Source organism: Acipenser ruthenus, chromosome 19, assembly GCF_902713425.1.
Source record: "Acipenser ruthenus chromosome 19, fAciRut3.2 maternal haplotype, whole genome shotgun sequence".
Classification (NCBI taxonomy): Eukaryota; Metazoa; Chordata; class Actinopteri; order Acipenseriformes; family Acipenseridae; genus Acipenser; species Acipenser ruthenus.
In genome coordinates, this window is record NC_081207.1 from 1,001,368 (window position 1) to 1,019,607 (window position 18,240).

Sequence of the window (18,240 nt, forward strand, 5' to 3'; positions counted from 1 at the left end):
AGTACCACACAGCAGCTGAAGCTGGTGCAGCTTGTGTCTGGAATTGCCTGTCGGCCTGGTATTGCAGCCCTTAACTTCAGTAACCCTCTGGCGGTGCTCCTGCAGTAACCCGCAGGAGATACACATCTAGGCACCTAACCTGAACGATCCCAAGGCTGTGCGCAGCTTGTGATTCAGAAAGTCACGGGATCATCTGTATAATTCTGCCCGGGTCTCCTCGTACAAACCTTAGGTAGTTTGCAATATGGTTCTGCAACAGATTTGTATACAACTATCCTGTCAAAACAAACAAGCATCAACCTGGCTACGGCATTTCTAAACATTCTGCCACCACACTGTAGCTTTACTGGAGCAGTCAGCATTGCTATGGCTGTTATCTGTTCCAGACAGTTCCAACATCTATCTAACCTTTACGGCATACAGCCTGCCGACATAAAAACATTAAAAGCCTGCAGGACGCTCATTCTATGTTGCACAAGCAGCTTGCTAAAACATATATAATATGTGCTGCATTGAGGTACAATACTCCAATACAGTACACTGCATATTAATACAGCGACCTGAGGTTCATCTCGGAGTGGAACATGCCACATTCATGTCGAAACATTCAAGTTAAATTATTTGCATCTGCAACACAAGAAAGGGCAAACACCAAGTGAGTCAATGAGCTTTTTGTGAACATAAGTTTCAGTCTTTGCTAGAACAAAGATGTCTGAAAAAAGGCCTATAGGCTCTATAAGGAACCAAAGATACTGCATGCCTGCACGCTCTCTTTTTATGCTGATTTCAATACAGTTGTGATTTATCAAATGTTACAGCGAGAAAGCTCGCAGATGAAATATAGAAAGGACTGTCTCTTTTTCCCCATGCAATACAAGGTAGAATTATTCTTCCAGTGTTGTAACACAGCTTCAAGAGAATGAGGATTTACTGTATCTGGTATCATTTGAATTGCTTCCAATGTGTGTCTTATTTGTTATACAGCATTTCCAATGAAGATCCTACTCCATGCATATAGCTTACCAGCATCACATAACCCCTGCACGAGCTCGCACATCCCTCTCAAATGAATTCCCTTCGTTAGCATGAATAATGCAGCTAAGCTAAGCAGCAGTATTAATTTGTATTGCACTATCACATTAGACAGGGTGGTTTTAAAAAGCGCTGCCATGGCAACACAGCGAGGCTGACTCACCCCTTTGCAGATAGAGACTGCCTCTTTGGACATGGACTTTGGATAGGACACGTTGTGCTCCATGATGGACTGGAACAGCTCGTCCTCGTCTTCTCCATCGAAGGGAGGCTGGGGGGGGACACAAAAACAAGACATGCATGAAAGAAAACAAACACCAAGCATGCATAATGACTGCCGTGGGGTTACAACACAGTGTATTGAGCCTGAACTAGATTCATAATCAGGAAGAGGAGAGGAAGAATATGCCAGTGGATCACATGCTCTCTTACATGCACTCCACCAATCCTTTATCTTTTAAGCCACAAAGAAGAGTAGAGGGTGGCTGACGGAGTCAAAGGCAACACCATCAAACATTTATACTGTGCATGCATCCAGAGTGGTAAAACACTCAGCAGAGTTTAGAATCACAACAAGGTTTTGTTAATTCAAACATTTGGAATAAAGGTATCTTTCAAATAATTAAAAAATATATAAACCACCAACAATATATATAACACATAACACAGTGTAGAAATACTAACAGATTTCATTAGTTCAATGGCATTTGGAATATATTTTGGTATATTTCCCCGCCTAACCAGCTGGCACTGGGGAGGGGGCAACAAGCTCACTCCTATTTGACCCTGTTGATTGAGTCAGAGCTTAGACAAAACTGACAAGAAGATGGAGCAAGATTTAGAGAGTGAGAGAAAAAAAAAAACACCAGATCATAGGTAGAGGAAAAGTTCAAAAAAGTGAGACAGAAAAATAAAGCCAGTCTCAAAGAAACTGGGGCACCATGCTACCGATCTAAGAGCTTGCATTGCACGCTTGGCAGGCTCGCAGTGTGTGCTATTGATCATCTACACTCCTTGCCACTGGCATCCCCCCGGCAAACCAGCAGACACTGATAATGAGAAGCGTTTCGTTTATGAAGGAATAGGGTGGATTCACTTGGTCTGTGCATGAGCCCCAAACCTAAACCCTACTGCACTGTGGATTTCTTTGTTAACAATCAGGTCTGTTTAACCAATTTCTACAAGTTCTGTAACTAACCTGCCCGGCCAGCATCTCGTACAACAGGACTCCAAAGGCCCACCAGTCTACTGATCTTCCATATGGCTGATATGCAATAATCTGTTGAGGCAAAAATATAATTAAGGTTAAAACAAGTAAAACCTATACAGTCATAGTCTTACTCTGTTTATAGCAAGACGTTACACAGAATCAAAATCCAGACAGTAAACCTTTTTTTTTTTTTTTTTAAAGAAATACTACTTGTACTACAGCTAATTACAATTAAATATAGTTTTTTTGTGGGATATTTTTAGCTGTAGCAGAATCAGGCTTCCATTTCTTTAACACACATGCATACAGTGCAACGTAATTAGTATGCACAAGGCAATATTTAACATGTCAATGTCAATGGGCTAATTTTGCAGGAGCATCCTGCAATTGCTGAACAAATGCCACGTGAATACAAAGTCTTTCCAAGAAATGCATCTAAGAAATATGTAAATGTTGAGCATTACAGAAGTGTTATAAATAGAGATGTCAGGAACGAGACAACGGAGTGCAAGGCTGGAGAGATCCAGGTAAACAATAACCTGCTTCTTACTTACAACACATTGTTTACCAGTTCTAACTTGTGAGGATCAATGCAACTTGCTGTAAGAAACACTTCTGCAATAGGCAGTAGATATCTGTTTGCATAGCCCGTGAACTTATGTACAGTAGAATACACTAACTGCATTCTCCATTGTCTGCTTAGTCAATTGTTTACAGTAGTGTACACATGTATTAGAACACCTCAAGATTTGTCATTTATTCAGCTTTGCACACAAATACATTATTCATTTACTACAGAAATTAGTTATGAATTTTTGCATTAAACTAATTCAAAACTAAAACAGTCTGAAACTGTCATTAACGCTAATATTTAGTCTGGCCCCCCTTTGGCATCAGTAACAGCTTGGCCTCTTTTTGGCACGGTGTCTGTGTGCTTTCTCAAAATCTCTGGTGTAATCTGATTCCAGATTTCTTGAAGTTGTAGCCACACTTTCTTTTGTACAGCATGGAGTCCAATACACTACAGAGGCAAAGGGGTGTTCTAACACATTTGCACACGACTGTATAGCAGTACTGTACTTTGATTTGCATTTTTATACAATCACTCAATCTTTATTTTATATAGCGCCTTTCATAGTGGACCACCATCACAAAGCGCTTACAAAGTTTTACAGTACCATGTAAAACAATATGAAATGACCTTTTAAAGTAACACTGAAACTGGATTCTGCTTCCAGAACTGAGGATGGGAGAGAATTCAACTCAACAACGATCAAGGAAGGAGTGAAAACTCTACCAAGGAGAAGATAACATGGCTTTTCACAGCACTTGAAAAAACAATATTATTCAGTGTGATCTTTTGTCATTTATTGATTTTTCCTGTAACAGTGCAGAACACGTGAGTGTAATTTAAAATAACAGGCCACAGCATGGAAGTGCAAGGTTTTGCATAATGCAGTGCTGAAAAAAAACATAGACAAGGCTAGGCTTGCTCAGAGCCATCCCAGACACATCCAGTACATTCTGTAATGAACCCAAAATACCAGCCTCCTTATCCTTTAACTGCTTGGGATGAAGTAGAATGTGCTGTACATATGTATTTAAAGATAAAGAGGTATCATATATTTTACTGGGAGTCATACAAACAATTTCAGTTTTAATTCAATTATCCGAACAATTAGATTTTCTGAACACTCCCTGGTGCCTATCCCAGACTATAGAATTCTATAGATTAGAAATGTGTAAAAATATATATATATATATATATATCTTAGCTATATATGTTTCATATTGCAACTAAACAATTCAAATGATAATTACATGCCGATACACTGTAGCTATCTTCATGTGACTAGCCTACAGTATATAAGACAGCTTACATACATTCATCTGATCTCTCTATGCCTGCTGCAGAGAAACTGGTCCATGCCTTTGTCTCCCAGACTTGACTTTTGCAATGCCCTACTTGCTGGGGTTTCCAAAACACAGCAGCCAGGTTTTTTTTTATTTTTGATAAATTTAGTCATTGCCAATTATTTTTATTATTTTCTCCCAATTTAGAATGGCCAATTATTTTTTAAGCTCAACTCACTACCACCCCTGTGCTGATTCGGGAGGGCGAAGACGAACACACACTGCCCTCCGAAGCGTGTGCCGTCAGCCGACCGCTTTTTTTTCACACTGCAGACTCACCATGCAGCCACCCAAGAGCTACAGCGTCGAAGGCAACGCAGCTCTCGGGCAGCTACAGGCAAGCCCGCAGGCGCCAGGCCAGACTACAGGGGTCGCTAGTGCGCGGTGAGCTGAGGACACCCTGGCCGACCTAACCCTCCCTCCCCCTGTGCGATGCTCGGCCAATTGAGCGCCGCCCCCTGGGGGCTCCCGTCCACGGTCGGCTGTGGAATAGCCTGGACTTGAACTCGCGACGTCCAGACTATAGAGCGCATCCTGCACTCCACGTGGAGCGCCTTTACTGGATGTGCCACTCGGGAGCCCCAGCAGCCAGGGCTTTGACTAGGTCTCGATCTGGTGATCATATTACCCCTGTTCTGGAATCTTTACCTTGGCTTTCCTGTTAAATTTCACACTGATTTTAAAATCTTGCTATTGACTTTCAAGACTTTGAAGGGTGTGTCTCCCCCTTACATAACTGACCTTTTGTCTATTTATACCCCAAGACACAATTTGCGGTCCACTGATGTTGGACTCTTATGTGTCCCCACGACCAGATTGTGAGCTGGGGGTGATCGGGTCTTCTGTTCCCATGCCCTAGGTTGTGGAATGCCCTTCCCAAAGAAATGAGGGACTCTGAATCCTTTGGTGTTTTTAAATCCCGGCTTAAAACATATTTGTTTAAACTGGCTTTTTTTATTTTTTTATTTCATGTTTTGATATTTTTCTTATTGTTTATTTTGTTTTCTGGTGATGACTTGTCACGAAAGGCGCTTTATAAAATTTGGATTATTATTATTTATTATAAAATTAATTACAAAGAAAATGAATTGCATTCATAAGGGAGGTTTCAATTTTGGTTTAAAAGTGTCTGGAATCAAACAAAAAAATATATATAAAAAACTGTGCTCTATCATTTCAGAAATCAGAACAAATCTGGGATATTTAGGGTTGGAGGGGATGCAATAATGTGACGTTTGTTAAAATGCAGTGACAGATCATATGGTGCTTGTCATCAACAAACAACATTGATTTGCAGGAGGCGATGGTCACTCGATCTGCAAATTCGGGAACACCTTCCTGTACCGTGGACTCTTGTTCCAGGCACTCTGCAGGATCAGCAGGGCTGCGGACACAACGTCCAGGCCAGGTCCCATGGCTCAATCTTTAAGAACTAGCAGCCCTGAGCTCCGCATCCACCTCCAGGATGTTTGAAATTTTGCAGGCACACTGGTCGCAACTCAATGGAGAGATTAAATCTTTCTGCTAGCACTGGGGGGGGAGGTGACTCTACAGAAAGACAAGGCTAGGATAACTTAATAACTCATTCCAGTAGAGGACAAAAAAAAATGGACAGTTTTATATATGGGCTTACACAAGAGTCATTTAGTGGTCTGCTGCAGTGAGTGGTGTTATCTTTCCTTCACAACAATAGCAATGTGTAGTGCTGACTCACACACACACACACACAGATACACACGCACACACACACAGATACACATGCACACACACTCTCACACACACACAGATACACATGCACACACACACACACACACACACAGATACACATGCACAAGCACACACACACACACTCACACATGCACACACAGATACACACGCACACATACACACACACACAGATACACATGCACGCACACACACACACACGCAAACACACCCCCCAATTAATTTTAATTGGTAGGATTACAGATTTATGTGATGAAATATTTATATAAAATGTATGGATTCGGCCACAGGATTGTTTATATTAACTTCCCTGTCCAAACTTTCAAGAAAATAGAATCAACGCAGACATATCGTACACATGTGCTTCTATTTTACACGTACACAGTTACATTGCAGTTATAAAAATTACTGTGTAGCTACTTAATGACCCCTCTTTCATCTCAAAAACCTTCTTTGTGTGAGAGCCACTGCCTCTGATCCCACTGCAAGGGTCTCGTCAAGTAGGCTCTCCTGTGCAGTAAACACATCGGGAAGGAGCATGCTTCCAAAGGAATGCAATCATTAAATATGCATAGCATCATTAAAACAGTAATGTGGTTATGTGACTGCTAAGCTCTGCGAGCCTGCAGGCACTTTCTGCACTGCTTGTCAGCAGTATCCCAGGTGAATCACACCATTTATTGCTAGTGTGGCTCCAGAAATATATATATATATATATATATATAAAAGAAGAAGCAGAAAAAAAGTGTTTAACAAACAGCAATCTGCCACGTTAATTTGCTAAGCTCTTTTTCAGGCACTGTGAAGCAGCCAGCGTCCTACATTGCTCATTAGAAACTGTTCCCACACGACCTGGGGACTTACGTTTTCCATCTCCTTGGATGAGAAAGCGCAAAGGGGCAGTCAAATGTTGAACGGTTGCCTTTGCAAAATATCACGACTTAAACAACAGTCTCACTTTATTAGCCATTACAGGGACCAGGGAGCTGATGACGGCCGAACCTCTAAATGTGTATTACGTTTCTGATTGCTCATGGGGCATGTGACTACTCAGTGAACTTACAGTAATATAAGCAGAGCAGTTTACTCTTCCCAGTTGTGCATAGCCAGCATTGCTCCACGCAGATCCCAAATGAAGAAATCTGAATTGAAATTCTTATTAGTGCAGTATGTCTGGAGGATGACTGCCGAGTGCAGAATGGCTCCTGTAGTTGTCGGCTGCTGTCGTTGCCCGCTGGTCTCTCTCTCCTGCATTTGTTCTGTAAAGCACCTGAGATGCTGTGGTGCACAGTATGTGTAAACAAGGTTAACATCCCTAAGACACATGAGGAAATTGGCTCGTAAATCTCAGACCAAAGTTCAGGGATAGAGAAGCGCCCGTTGGTTTACTGTTCAGTAAAAGCCCTGTCCAATTAGATTTCATAAATCAACACACATTCAAATGAACTGTCTCTTCAACGCCTTAACCCAACCACCATTAATAATGACATGACAACATGGACACACTTCCTCCAGGCAAAGGACGGACTGAACTGTGCTGTATTTGTGGTTGCTTTAGTTCAATCTGAGCATCACAACTTATGCTAATAAACTGAAGAATCTCTACTTTACAATCATACAATTGCAAGTCCAAAGTCTATGCATTCACTGGCATTACTGGCCAGACTGGTGTTTAATTGGAGAATGGGCTGTACTAATGAACTAAGATTTCTAGGCAGTGTTTCAAAAGCCAACCACAAGAAATGCAACACGATTACCCATCTGCTGCGCATCTTGTCGATTTTCATCTATTCCACACAGCATTACTTTTATGAGTCTGCCTTGTACATGTTTATTAAGCAGTTGTAATAAACCACTCTCCGGTCTTCTTTCCTAATTTTAACTTAATGTCTGAAGTGAACGTAGCCAGCTGGGCTCATAAGAACTCAACCTAAAGTTAGCAATAAAACAGCAACCGCTTTGTGAAAGCAAATGTGGTGAAAATCATCCCAAGATCAAGAGAATGGACCATCAGGAGCAGAGCGCAATCAATCTGTAAAACACGACTTTACCCAGAGGTGCAATGACATCACAATGCGCGTGTTCCCCGTAGGAAACATTCACACACCGACAGCTGTGAAGCAACCTGTGAAGTTCCATGAGTCTATTCATAATTAATGCTCCAATATGTTTAACAGAGGAGAGGCTGTAGATTTGGATTTAAAAATCCTCGGAAGAAATAAACTTCAGCCAGCACTGTCAGACAAGCCCATATGTCAGATAATTAGAAATATCCTGCTGTTACTTCTGCTTATTCTTAACTAACCCCAATAAAGCTGTCAGCGTTTTAGGCAGACATGAAACTGGCTACATTGTCACAACTTCAGGAAGCTAGAAGATACAGTTAAGTAATAAGTGGCAGTAAACATAGATCCTCTTAATCTCACTGGCAGCTTTGGAACGAAGTTATGTTTCTGAACAGGTTTTGCAATAAAGACTGTACAGAGATTTTGACAACAGCCTCACTTTTTCTCATCAAGCGTCTGGCTTTGTAACGGCAGACCCAGAAGCTCAATCATCCAGCATTCCATTAACTGATCCGAGTGCTGACCCCATTCCCGGGCGTATATATTAATTTACAATATATCAATCAGTGCCAGGAAGACCTCTGATGACATATATTTTCTGTAAGCTGTCACAGAACATTGCAACTCCGCAGCAATGCCAGAGGGACACAAATCTATAACTGAGTGTTGGCCAAAACAATGACCATGAATATAGAGAGCAGCTGAACGAATTAGAGAACGCTGTGATTAGATGCACAGGTAGGTGGAGAAAGTGGTCAGGCTTTTAACCACTGACTGCAGCCTCTCCTAACACCATGAAGCATGAATGCTGTGGGGCTGTGCTACTGTCCTGCTGGCACAGTACACTATCACAGAGCAGGAGGAGCTATTGGGAGGTGTTCTGAAATGAAGAGCGGAAATCAAAGACAATGGGGGGTTACTCAGTATTCCATGGCTACTGTGCACATTAATATGAGTTATAGGAAGCTATTTCCTTTAAAAAGGAAGACTGAATATCCAAAAAATAAAATGCTGCACCCTTTCATTCCCTGTTCCCCTGATCTAATCATGCATGCACGTTACACTGTTTGTGTCAAGGATTCGTAAATGGTACATTTATTCCCTGTCAGGGATGTTTATGCTTGCTGTAAATAAGAATTGAGCAGAGTTGCCAGTATTACTGTTTCTACAGAGAGAGTTTTGCATTTCCATCCATGGAGATACGAAAGAGATGCATTGACAAGGAGACAGCTCTGTTTTTTTAGAAAGCAAGACGTAAACTGACTGCTGTGTGCCATTTTGACACTAAACAATCTTAATAGGTCACAGAATGTACCGACGACTCACATTTGATGGCGTGTAACTTGACAGTTATTAGGACTCTTTTTCAGCATTGCGTTTCATTTTCAATGTGAGGCAATGTGAAATACAGATGAAAGTAGCGCATCTCTCCTTCGTGCCAGCCTGTTCACATTGATTTGAATTTGGAGTTGGAAGAGTGGACAGACACCATTGAGCAGTGCACTTCAAACCGTGCTGGAGGAGTGGACAGGGATCATTGAGCAGTGCACTTCAAACCGTGCAGGAGGAGTGGACAGGGATCATTGAGCAGTGCACTTCAAACCGTGCTGGAGGAGTGGACAGACACCATTGAGTAGTGCACTTCAAACCGTGCTGGAGGAGTGGTCAGACACCATTGAGTAGTGCACTTCAAACCATGTTGGAGGAGTGGACAGGGATCATTGAGCAGTGCACTTCAAACCGTGCTGGAGGAGTGGACAGGGATCATTGAGCAGTGCACTTCAAACCGTGCTGGAGGAGTGGACAGGGATCACTGAGTAGTGCACTTCAAACCGTGCTGGAGGAGTGGACAGGGATCATTGAGCAGTGGTTCACGGGGTGAATTAAGAGTTCCGTGTTTCTGACTCCCCCCGGCCTCACACACATTCATTTCAGAGGGCAGCCCGGATGCTCACAAAGCCTCATTGATTTACAATGTGTGAAAGCCCTGAGATATGAACCAGTTCCCACGATTGATCACAGAAACACACGTGAATTAACCGCATGTAATTACATGTATTGATCACAGAGACACGTGATTTACCCACATTTAATTACATGCATTGATCACAGACACGTGATTTAACCACATGTAATCACATGCATTGATCACAGACACGTGATTTAACCACATGTAATTACATGCATTGATCACAGAGACACGTGATTTAACCACATGTAATTACATGCATTGATCACAGAGACACATGATTTAACCACATGTAATTACATGCATTGATCACAGAGACACATGATTTAACCACATGTAATTACACATCTTGCAGAAACGTCAACGTTTTCTTTTATTTGTTTTAATTGACTCAGTTAGATGTAATTCTAACCTGCCCGTAGCACTACAGCTCTGAGCCTGCTCTTTGACGGGTGTTAATCAGGCTCTGTGAAAGCAGCGGATGCACCCTCATCATTACAAACACGCATTTTTGTTAGTTGACATCATTGTTACGGTACATATATGTTTCCTTGATAAGCCTGTGTGTATTAAAGGCCTTTCAGTTTGTTTTTATTAAACTTACAAAGCAAAGAGTTTTCAACCCTCTTTATCAAGGATGTTCCTAAATAAACCAGCCAGCGTCCCCGTTGATGGAGGAAGCAGACACTCCCGCATGCTAGCAGAGCTGAATCATTCTGTGCTATGCCTGGAAGACGTCTTTTTCATTTGTCAGAACATACTGTGACCTCCGAGGGTCGTTCAGTCTCTCCTCTCTCTCTCTCTCTCTCTCTCTGAAATACACATTATCTGCAATACATGTTTCTTATTGGACTAATTGGAAATGACGGTTCTGATTCATGCTTTTAGCTACATAGATTCCTCATGTTATTCATTTCTGATCTTAATACAGATGAATTTGCAGCCTATATTACCACTGACTAAATTAACTGTTTTGTGAAAGTTTACTTCCTCCCCCCATGATTTCTCTTGTATGCTCTCCTTGCCTGTGTTTATATGCACGGTGTAAAATGCAGTATTGTAACAGCCCTGGTGTTCTTACCTCGGGTGCAATATAGTCTGGGGTCCCACAGAACGTCCTCGTTGTCACTCCATTGAACATGTTCTCCTTGCACATGCCGAAATCAGCAATCTTAATGTGTCCCTCAGAGTCCAGCATTACATTGTCAAGCTTTAGATCCCTGCGTTGACAAACAAAAAGAAACTAACTGAAGCACACCAGTGGGACTTGCACAGCGCTGGGGAGCAGCAGGGTCGCACAGCAGTCTGCCCTCTGTTCCCATCAAAATCAAAGTAAAGAAAAAAAAACAATACTTGACAAAACCGTATTGTGACATCAGGGATTGCAAACAGTCCTTTATTTCTGTTTGTTGCCTCTTATTTACAGCAAGGAGCCCACACTGCCACCTATAAAACCCATCTGCAACGGCTTCAATAAAAACACTTTCACCAGCTTTGTAAGCTATATATTCTACAGATTTACATAAAAGCAGGTGCAACACAGCATTTACAAGGTCGAATTACATGTTAGAAATATAAACTGTAGAAGTAGTATATTATATATATATATATATATATATATATATATATATATATATATATATATATATATATATATATATATATATATATATATATATATTATACCTCTAAAATGAGATACACACATATAAAATCACTGCGAGAGAGCAGTTTTGTTTTAGTTTTATATGGAAGTGGATTCCCTTGTTTGAAGGAGTGGGACTCACCTGTATATAACTCCTTTCTTGTGCAGGAAGAAGAGTCCGACAGAAATCTCTGCTGCATAGAACCTGCAATGACACACAGCGGAACAGAGGGTCACAGCCACAGACTGTACAGGGGTACCGCTTCCTCGTTGATTTTACTGCATGATGTGTTGTGTACTTCTTTAATTGGAAATGGTGTCACATGACCAAAACTAGTTCTACAGACACTCCCACACATACACCAGTATATTCGCTTTTAGTACAGTATGTTCAATGTTTTATTTATTCCCTTGTGGCATCATGTCTCTGACTGACAACAGAGTGAAGACACAAGGCATTTAAACAAGTGACTGCTCAAGTGTGTTTGCCTTACTAGTACAAAGCACCGTCAAGGTCAGCTGAAGAACAGAGATACGACAGCACTAGATTCCACCTTATACAAAACCTTTGAAAGTCAGGATCTTAAGCTCATCTGGCAACAAATCTACTACATGCGGAACATAAAGACCTGCTACTCAGTGTGCTCTATAGACAGTCCAAGAAAGCAACTCCCACGCTTCATTTAAACATTTGATTTTTTTAACACTGCACCAGCAGTCTTGTCACCTTGTTCCTGAAAATCTGCTGACGGATCTTAGACTTCGTGTCTTCTGAGACTTTCTGTAACTTCAGAAACAGTTTGGAGTCTGTCATGGTCAAGTTCAGGCTATAGCACTTCCAACATTTGCCTGTTATAATGTGTCCATGTTGCCGTTCTACCCACAAAGCAGCACTTCCTCCACAGACTCAGAGGCATCAGTGTGCAGAAATCACAAGCTTCTGGAACTGGCTCGCATTTTTAGCATTTTACAGCCTTGGCAGGGCCAAACCCCAATGCATAATCACAGTTCAGCCTGTACGAGGCATACCTTATTGAGGGTCTAGATGGAAAAGCAATTATTTCTACAGCGGAATAATAACCAGAATATATTAGGAGGCTGCTGCACCACTGCTTGCTGGTACAGTAATAGGTATTTACTGCCGGCTCCTTCAGTGGAATTTTAGCCTGCTATTCAGAACACAGACACAATTCTTTTTAGATATTCCAGCAACAATTCATGCCCACTCCTGTTAAAAAATTCCAATAAAATCTTTAAGCACCAATTATTTAGCGGAGATGCCTCCTACAGTAAGCAGCTGTATTATTTCTTACTGTTTCCCATCTTCAGGTATTGTACAGTATGTATCATTTATTTGAACTCTTTTAACCCTGGATACATCTGTAGGTTTGGTTGGTGCAGGAAACTTTGCACTTGTAGAAACAGAAATGAAACCTGCTGGAGATGGTGCTTGTGTACAGTGCTGGAGAGATGCTGCTTGTGTACAGTGCTGGAGATGCTGCTTGTGTACAGTGCTGGAGATGCTGCTTGTGTGCAGTGCTGGAGATGCTGCTTGTGTACAGTGCTGGAGATGCTGCTTGTGTACAGTGCTGGAGAGATGCTGCTTGTGTGCAGTGCTGGAGATGCTGCTTGTGTGCAGTGCTGGAGATGCTGCTTGTGTACAGTGCTGGAGATGCTGCTTGTGTACAGTGCTGGAGATGGTGCTTGTGTGCAGTGCTGGAGATGCTGCTTGTGTACAGTGCTGGAGATGGTGCTTGTGTGCAGTGCTGGAGATGCTGCTTGTGTACAGTGCTGGAGAGATGCTGCTTGTGTGCAGTGCTGGAGATGCTGCTTGTGTACAGTGCTGGAGATGCTGCTTGTGTACAGTGCTGGAGATGCTGCTTGTGTGCAGTGCTGGAGATGCTGCTTGTGTACAGTGCTGGAGGTGCTGCTTGTGTACAGTGCTGGAGATGGTGCTTGTGTGCAGTGCTGGAGATGCTGCTTGTGTACAGTGCTGGAGGTGCTGCTTGTGTACAGTGCTGGAGATGGTGCTTGTGTGCAGTGCTGGAGACGCTGCTTGTGTACAGTGCTGGAGATGCTGCTTGTGTACAGTGCTGGAGATGCTGCTTGTGTACAGTGCTGGAGATGCTGCTTGTGTACAGTGCTGGAGATGCTGCTTGTGTACAGTGCTGGAGATGCTGCTTGTGTACAGTGCTGGAGATGCTGCTTGTGTACAGTGCTGGAGAGATGCTGCTTGTGTACAGTGCTGGAGATGCTGCTTGTGTACAGTGCTGGAGATGCTGCTTGTGTACAGTGCTGAAGAGATACTTACACTGCTTGTGGTTCTTTGAATTTCCCCACATGTTGGATGTGGTACATGAGGTCTCCTCCAGTTACATACTCCATGACGAAATACAGGCGGTCCTGGGAAAGAAGATGTAAACAGTCAAGAAAAACTAAAGTTTATTAACCCTTTCAGTCCGGAATTCTTTGTTTGTCAAGCTGAAGAATGTGAAATTAAGTTATGTAAATTAAAAAACAAATTGTACATATATTTTTGGAAATGGGACTTTAATGTCCCATCAGTACTCTAAGAACTCTAAATTTCGCTACGGTCCCCCCAGGACTGAAAGGGTTAAAATAGCAACTATATTCTGGAGCACTTTCAAGCACTAGGGAATAACCCTTATTGCATCACCCACCCATCCGTATTTAACCCTGGATATCCACTAAAGAATGTGATTGGAACCAGCCAGGTGGGTTCCGTGGTGAAAACATTCTGGAATGGACTACCACAGGTACGAGGATGAACAGGCATCCCATTTAATGGTTCTGTTCCTGTCTCCTGACAGAAAGCGGCTGATGTAGAAAAGACAGCAGCTGTGTAGAGTTATACATGAAAAATAACTTTGATTAATCACAAGCGATTGTTTAAGATAAGAACAGGTTTCTGTCACATCTTATTTTGGAAGAATTACATTAATTGCATGGGTGCGCGACAGAGACCAGCTTATTTATTAATATTTCTGGCTGTGTTACACAATAATATTTTAAAACTAAAATGAAACACCCCGCGGGTATAGGAAGACTGCACCCACTCCAAAGTGCCCCCCCTCCTCCTCCCGCCCCTTTTCAGATTTACTAAAATACAATTTAAAAAATAAACGAATCACACCCGCAGATAAAACAGAACTTGTGTAAGCAGAAGAGAAAGACAAGAAACGTCTCTTTGTTTTCCTTATTCTACATCATTTGTGTCGTTTGACTACCAAATCTGAGATCAGATCACACACAGTGAAACAAATCACATCACTGGTTCGAGCAGTCTTTCTGTTTTGACACTAACCAGAGAATTACTGCATCGCAGCACTACCCACATTCAGGGGATTTAAAGATGAAATACATTGGAGCCGCTGCATGCTACAGTCCTAGAATCAGCATCTTAACAGCCTTCTGACAGTGGCACTAGACAGACCCGGGACACTCTCTCACTGCCATCAAGTTCTCATGTTAAGCACAGGCTAACCCCAGGGAGACGGGGTATGAAAGCGCAGTCCAATCTCCTGTGCCGTGGAAGTGAAAGTATATTAAAGCATAGGTAAGCATTGCAAAGCCCATGCTTAGACTGTAAGCTATTACTGCGCATCCCTCCGGGCTGCTTACCACAGTCTGGAAGCAGGAGTGCAGCTGGGTTAGGAAGGGTGGCTTGTCCTGCTGTGCCAGCACCCTCTTCTCCACCATGGTGCACTCCACGTCATCGTCCTGGATCACCACGTCCTTCTTCAGGATCTTGATGGCATACAGCTCATCCGAGCCCTTCATCTCCGCCAGCATTACCTGGAACACCAGCAAGGGGGCGCCATTCAGTCCCATTTCCACCACCTGCACTCTGCACATACACATTGTTCCACTATGGGCCCTATCCACAAATACGAAAACAGACTAAACTAATTCAACGGTAAACATTTCGACTGCAAGTCTGTTTCCAATGTCTTCAGTGCCTTGAAAAAGAAAATGACTCCTAGTCAAAAACGTCTGTCATTGAATTTAGTTTCTTTTACTTTTTAACTAAGATAAACTGTAATGGGATTTTTGTATATTCCACCCCTCAAAATGAAAACCGGACAGAATTTAAATAACAGATGACGAATTAACACCAAATAAAACAATTGTCACCTTGCCGAAGCTGCCCTTGCCCAGAACAGCCAGGAAGTTGAAGTCAGTCAGTTTGACCCGGTCCAGGTTGTTCGAGGGTAAACTTTGCTTATCATCTGGAGGGCTGATCACCTTCTTAGTGGGGCCGAGCCTGGCTTTCTACATCAACAAATGAGAGAGGTTCAGATCACTTATCTAATGATCCAGGAGTGACTGACTCCTGCTGTAGTTCATGGGGTTTGGAGGAGCACTGCACAGACAATTGTGAGAGCAAAAGATACTTTAGATTACATTTACATTTTCCTAATGTGTAATTTCTTACCTGTTTAATATGAATTGATTTAATATTGTTGTTTCTTACTAACTATTCCAGACAGAATTGCTTCTGAAAAGACTCCTCAGTGCTGATTGCGGGCAGGCATGTTCACGTTGCTCTGAAGCGCTGTGCAGCACTGATGCTCCCCAAATGTGTTGCTCAATGCTGTGCGACGATAACGAGAGCAGCCTAATTAAAGCAAACTACTAAAGTCACTGGGTGTCTGGAAAGAGACGTGGGGTCTAAATCAAAGCCATTGCATTGATTCTAATGGATGCCTTGCCTCGCCTTGCTTCAACCCAATCAGCTAAGAGTTGGATTCCAGTGAACCGGGGCAGCTCTCCCTTGATGAGGAGGATGGCTCCGCCACGCCTCATTTCTGACTGACGGATTTGTGTTACAGCAGGCGGGTCTCAAGTGTCCAGGAACAGTCACAAGGCAAACACAAGCACTGCACAAACTGCCCCCGAGACGGCTGAGCACTGCGTTGGTCCTGTTCTGCAATCTGCCAATAAGCCTGTCAAGATTTCTGCATGCCGCTGGATCTTCACAGGTTGTCCTGTCAAGGCTTTTGCAGCAGGGTAAAGAAGCTGTAAAGGATGTTGTGACAGAGACTGTACACGTGTGGGCTGGTATTGTGCACGCTTGTGCAAACGGATATGACAGACACACATGAAATGGACCCCTCAGACTCATGTATTTTTATTTATGGCACAGAAGGTTGCCATCCAAGGGATATTTTTTTTTTACAAAAACATATCTAGGCAACAAAGAGAAATCACTTGTGCTGGCGTGCAGCTGGAATGATGCAGTTCTGTTTCTTCTCGGTTCCCTTTTATAAAAGGCCCATCACATGCATGCCTGACTGCAGAGAGACTTGGACAGGCTGGAGAAGTCATGCAGTGAACCAGATTACTGACAGAAACAACAGGAGCTGGCTACTGTGTCGTATTACTGAGGTGCCTCGATGAGGCTCACTGTTGTTTCCTTTACTTCTAGAAACCAAAGCAAAGTGTCACCCAAATCAAGGCAGAGCACAGAGCAAAAGCTATGAGCCTGTAGAGCTTTCAAACACCTGGAACTGGGCAGCTGTAACATTTTACATTGTGTCTCTAATTACTGCGTATTTATATAGTTGTTACTATATAAATACTATATTACAATGTTATTATGCATAGTTACAATGTGCTTAATGTGTCATTTTTTTTTTTTTTTGCATGATGTAACCCTAACCCTTTTCTGATACAATTGTACACTTAAATATCTTGTGCAAAAAGATGTACATGTTAAGTAGATTTAACTATATATAATAACACTGGAATTATGTGTAAGTACACATGTATTTACAATGGGATTAGAGACACTTTATGTTAAGTGTTACTGTTGTCCTGACTCAGGGCATGCCTCTCTTTTGATGTGGCTTCTGTATTGTACCTACCCTGTTTGTGCCTGGAAGCATTATGCATAGAATTAAAAAAGCCACAATATTGTAAAAAAAAAAGCACAACACGCAATAGAAAGGAGACAAAACAAGTTCAATGAAAATTATTACAAGCGCTGAAACTTTTTACTGTCACACACCCCAAAAGACTATGCAGAAAAGAGCTTAACTGAGCCAGCCTAGAACACACGCACAACTGAAGCAGCTTTGAATTAAAAGGCAGCTTCACAGCAGTTTAAACTCTGCACCCACACACTCAAGAAAAAGATTCACTCTGAAAATCCAAGTCAAGCAAGCCCATCTTACTTCCTTCAGGACGCACCTTATCAGGGTCCTCCAGACTGTGACCCTGTAACCACACAGGACAGGGTACTTTATAACTGAGCAGAGTCGTACTGTTGTGCAAGATCACTGGATCAGACTGTGACCCTGTAACCACAAAGGACAGGGCACTGTATAACTGAGCCGAGTCGTACTGCTGTGTAAGATCACTGGATCAGACTGTGACCCTGTAACCACACAGGACAGGGTACTGTATAACTGAACAGAGTCGTACTGCTGTGCAAGATCACTGGATCAGACTGTGACCCTGTAACCACACAGGACAGGGTACTGTATAACTGAGCAGAGTCGTACTGCTGTGCAAAAATGTTTTGGACTTTCTCATTTTTTATTATTGTTATCAAATTGTGTTGATGGTTTTTTTCATGCATGACCTTGCTGTGGAACATATCTCTGGGAATAAAACATGCTGTGGAGCCTATATCTGAGAATAAAAATAAAAAGAA

At 42.3% G+C, this 18,240-nt stretch overlaps 1 protein-coding gene across 1 annotated transcript in view; it reads right to left on the minus strand.

Annotated features, from left to right (window-relative positions):
- The window catches only part of LOC117424636 (protein kinase C alpha type-like), a 120,674-nt gene that overhangs the window by 11,187 nt on the left and 91,247 nt on the right, over positions 1–18,240 (minus strand). Inside the window, exons 9-15 of the mRNA XM_058992275.1 lie at positions 15,717–15,854; positions 15,204–15,377; positions 13,873–13,964; positions 11,704–11,766; positions 10,998–11,136; positions 2,231–2,311; positions 1,196–1,303 (exon numbers count right to left, since the gene is read on the minus strand). Coding sequence (XP_058848258.1) covers positions 1,196–1,303; positions 2,231–2,311; positions 10,998–11,136; positions 11,704–11,766; positions 13,873–13,964; positions 15,204–15,377; positions 15,717–15,854 — 795 coding nt within the window. The remainder of the gene's footprint in view (positions 1–1,195; positions 1,304–2,230; positions 2,312–10,997; positions 11,137–11,703; positions 11,767–13,872; positions 13,965–15,203; positions 15,378–15,716; positions 15,855–18,240) is intronic.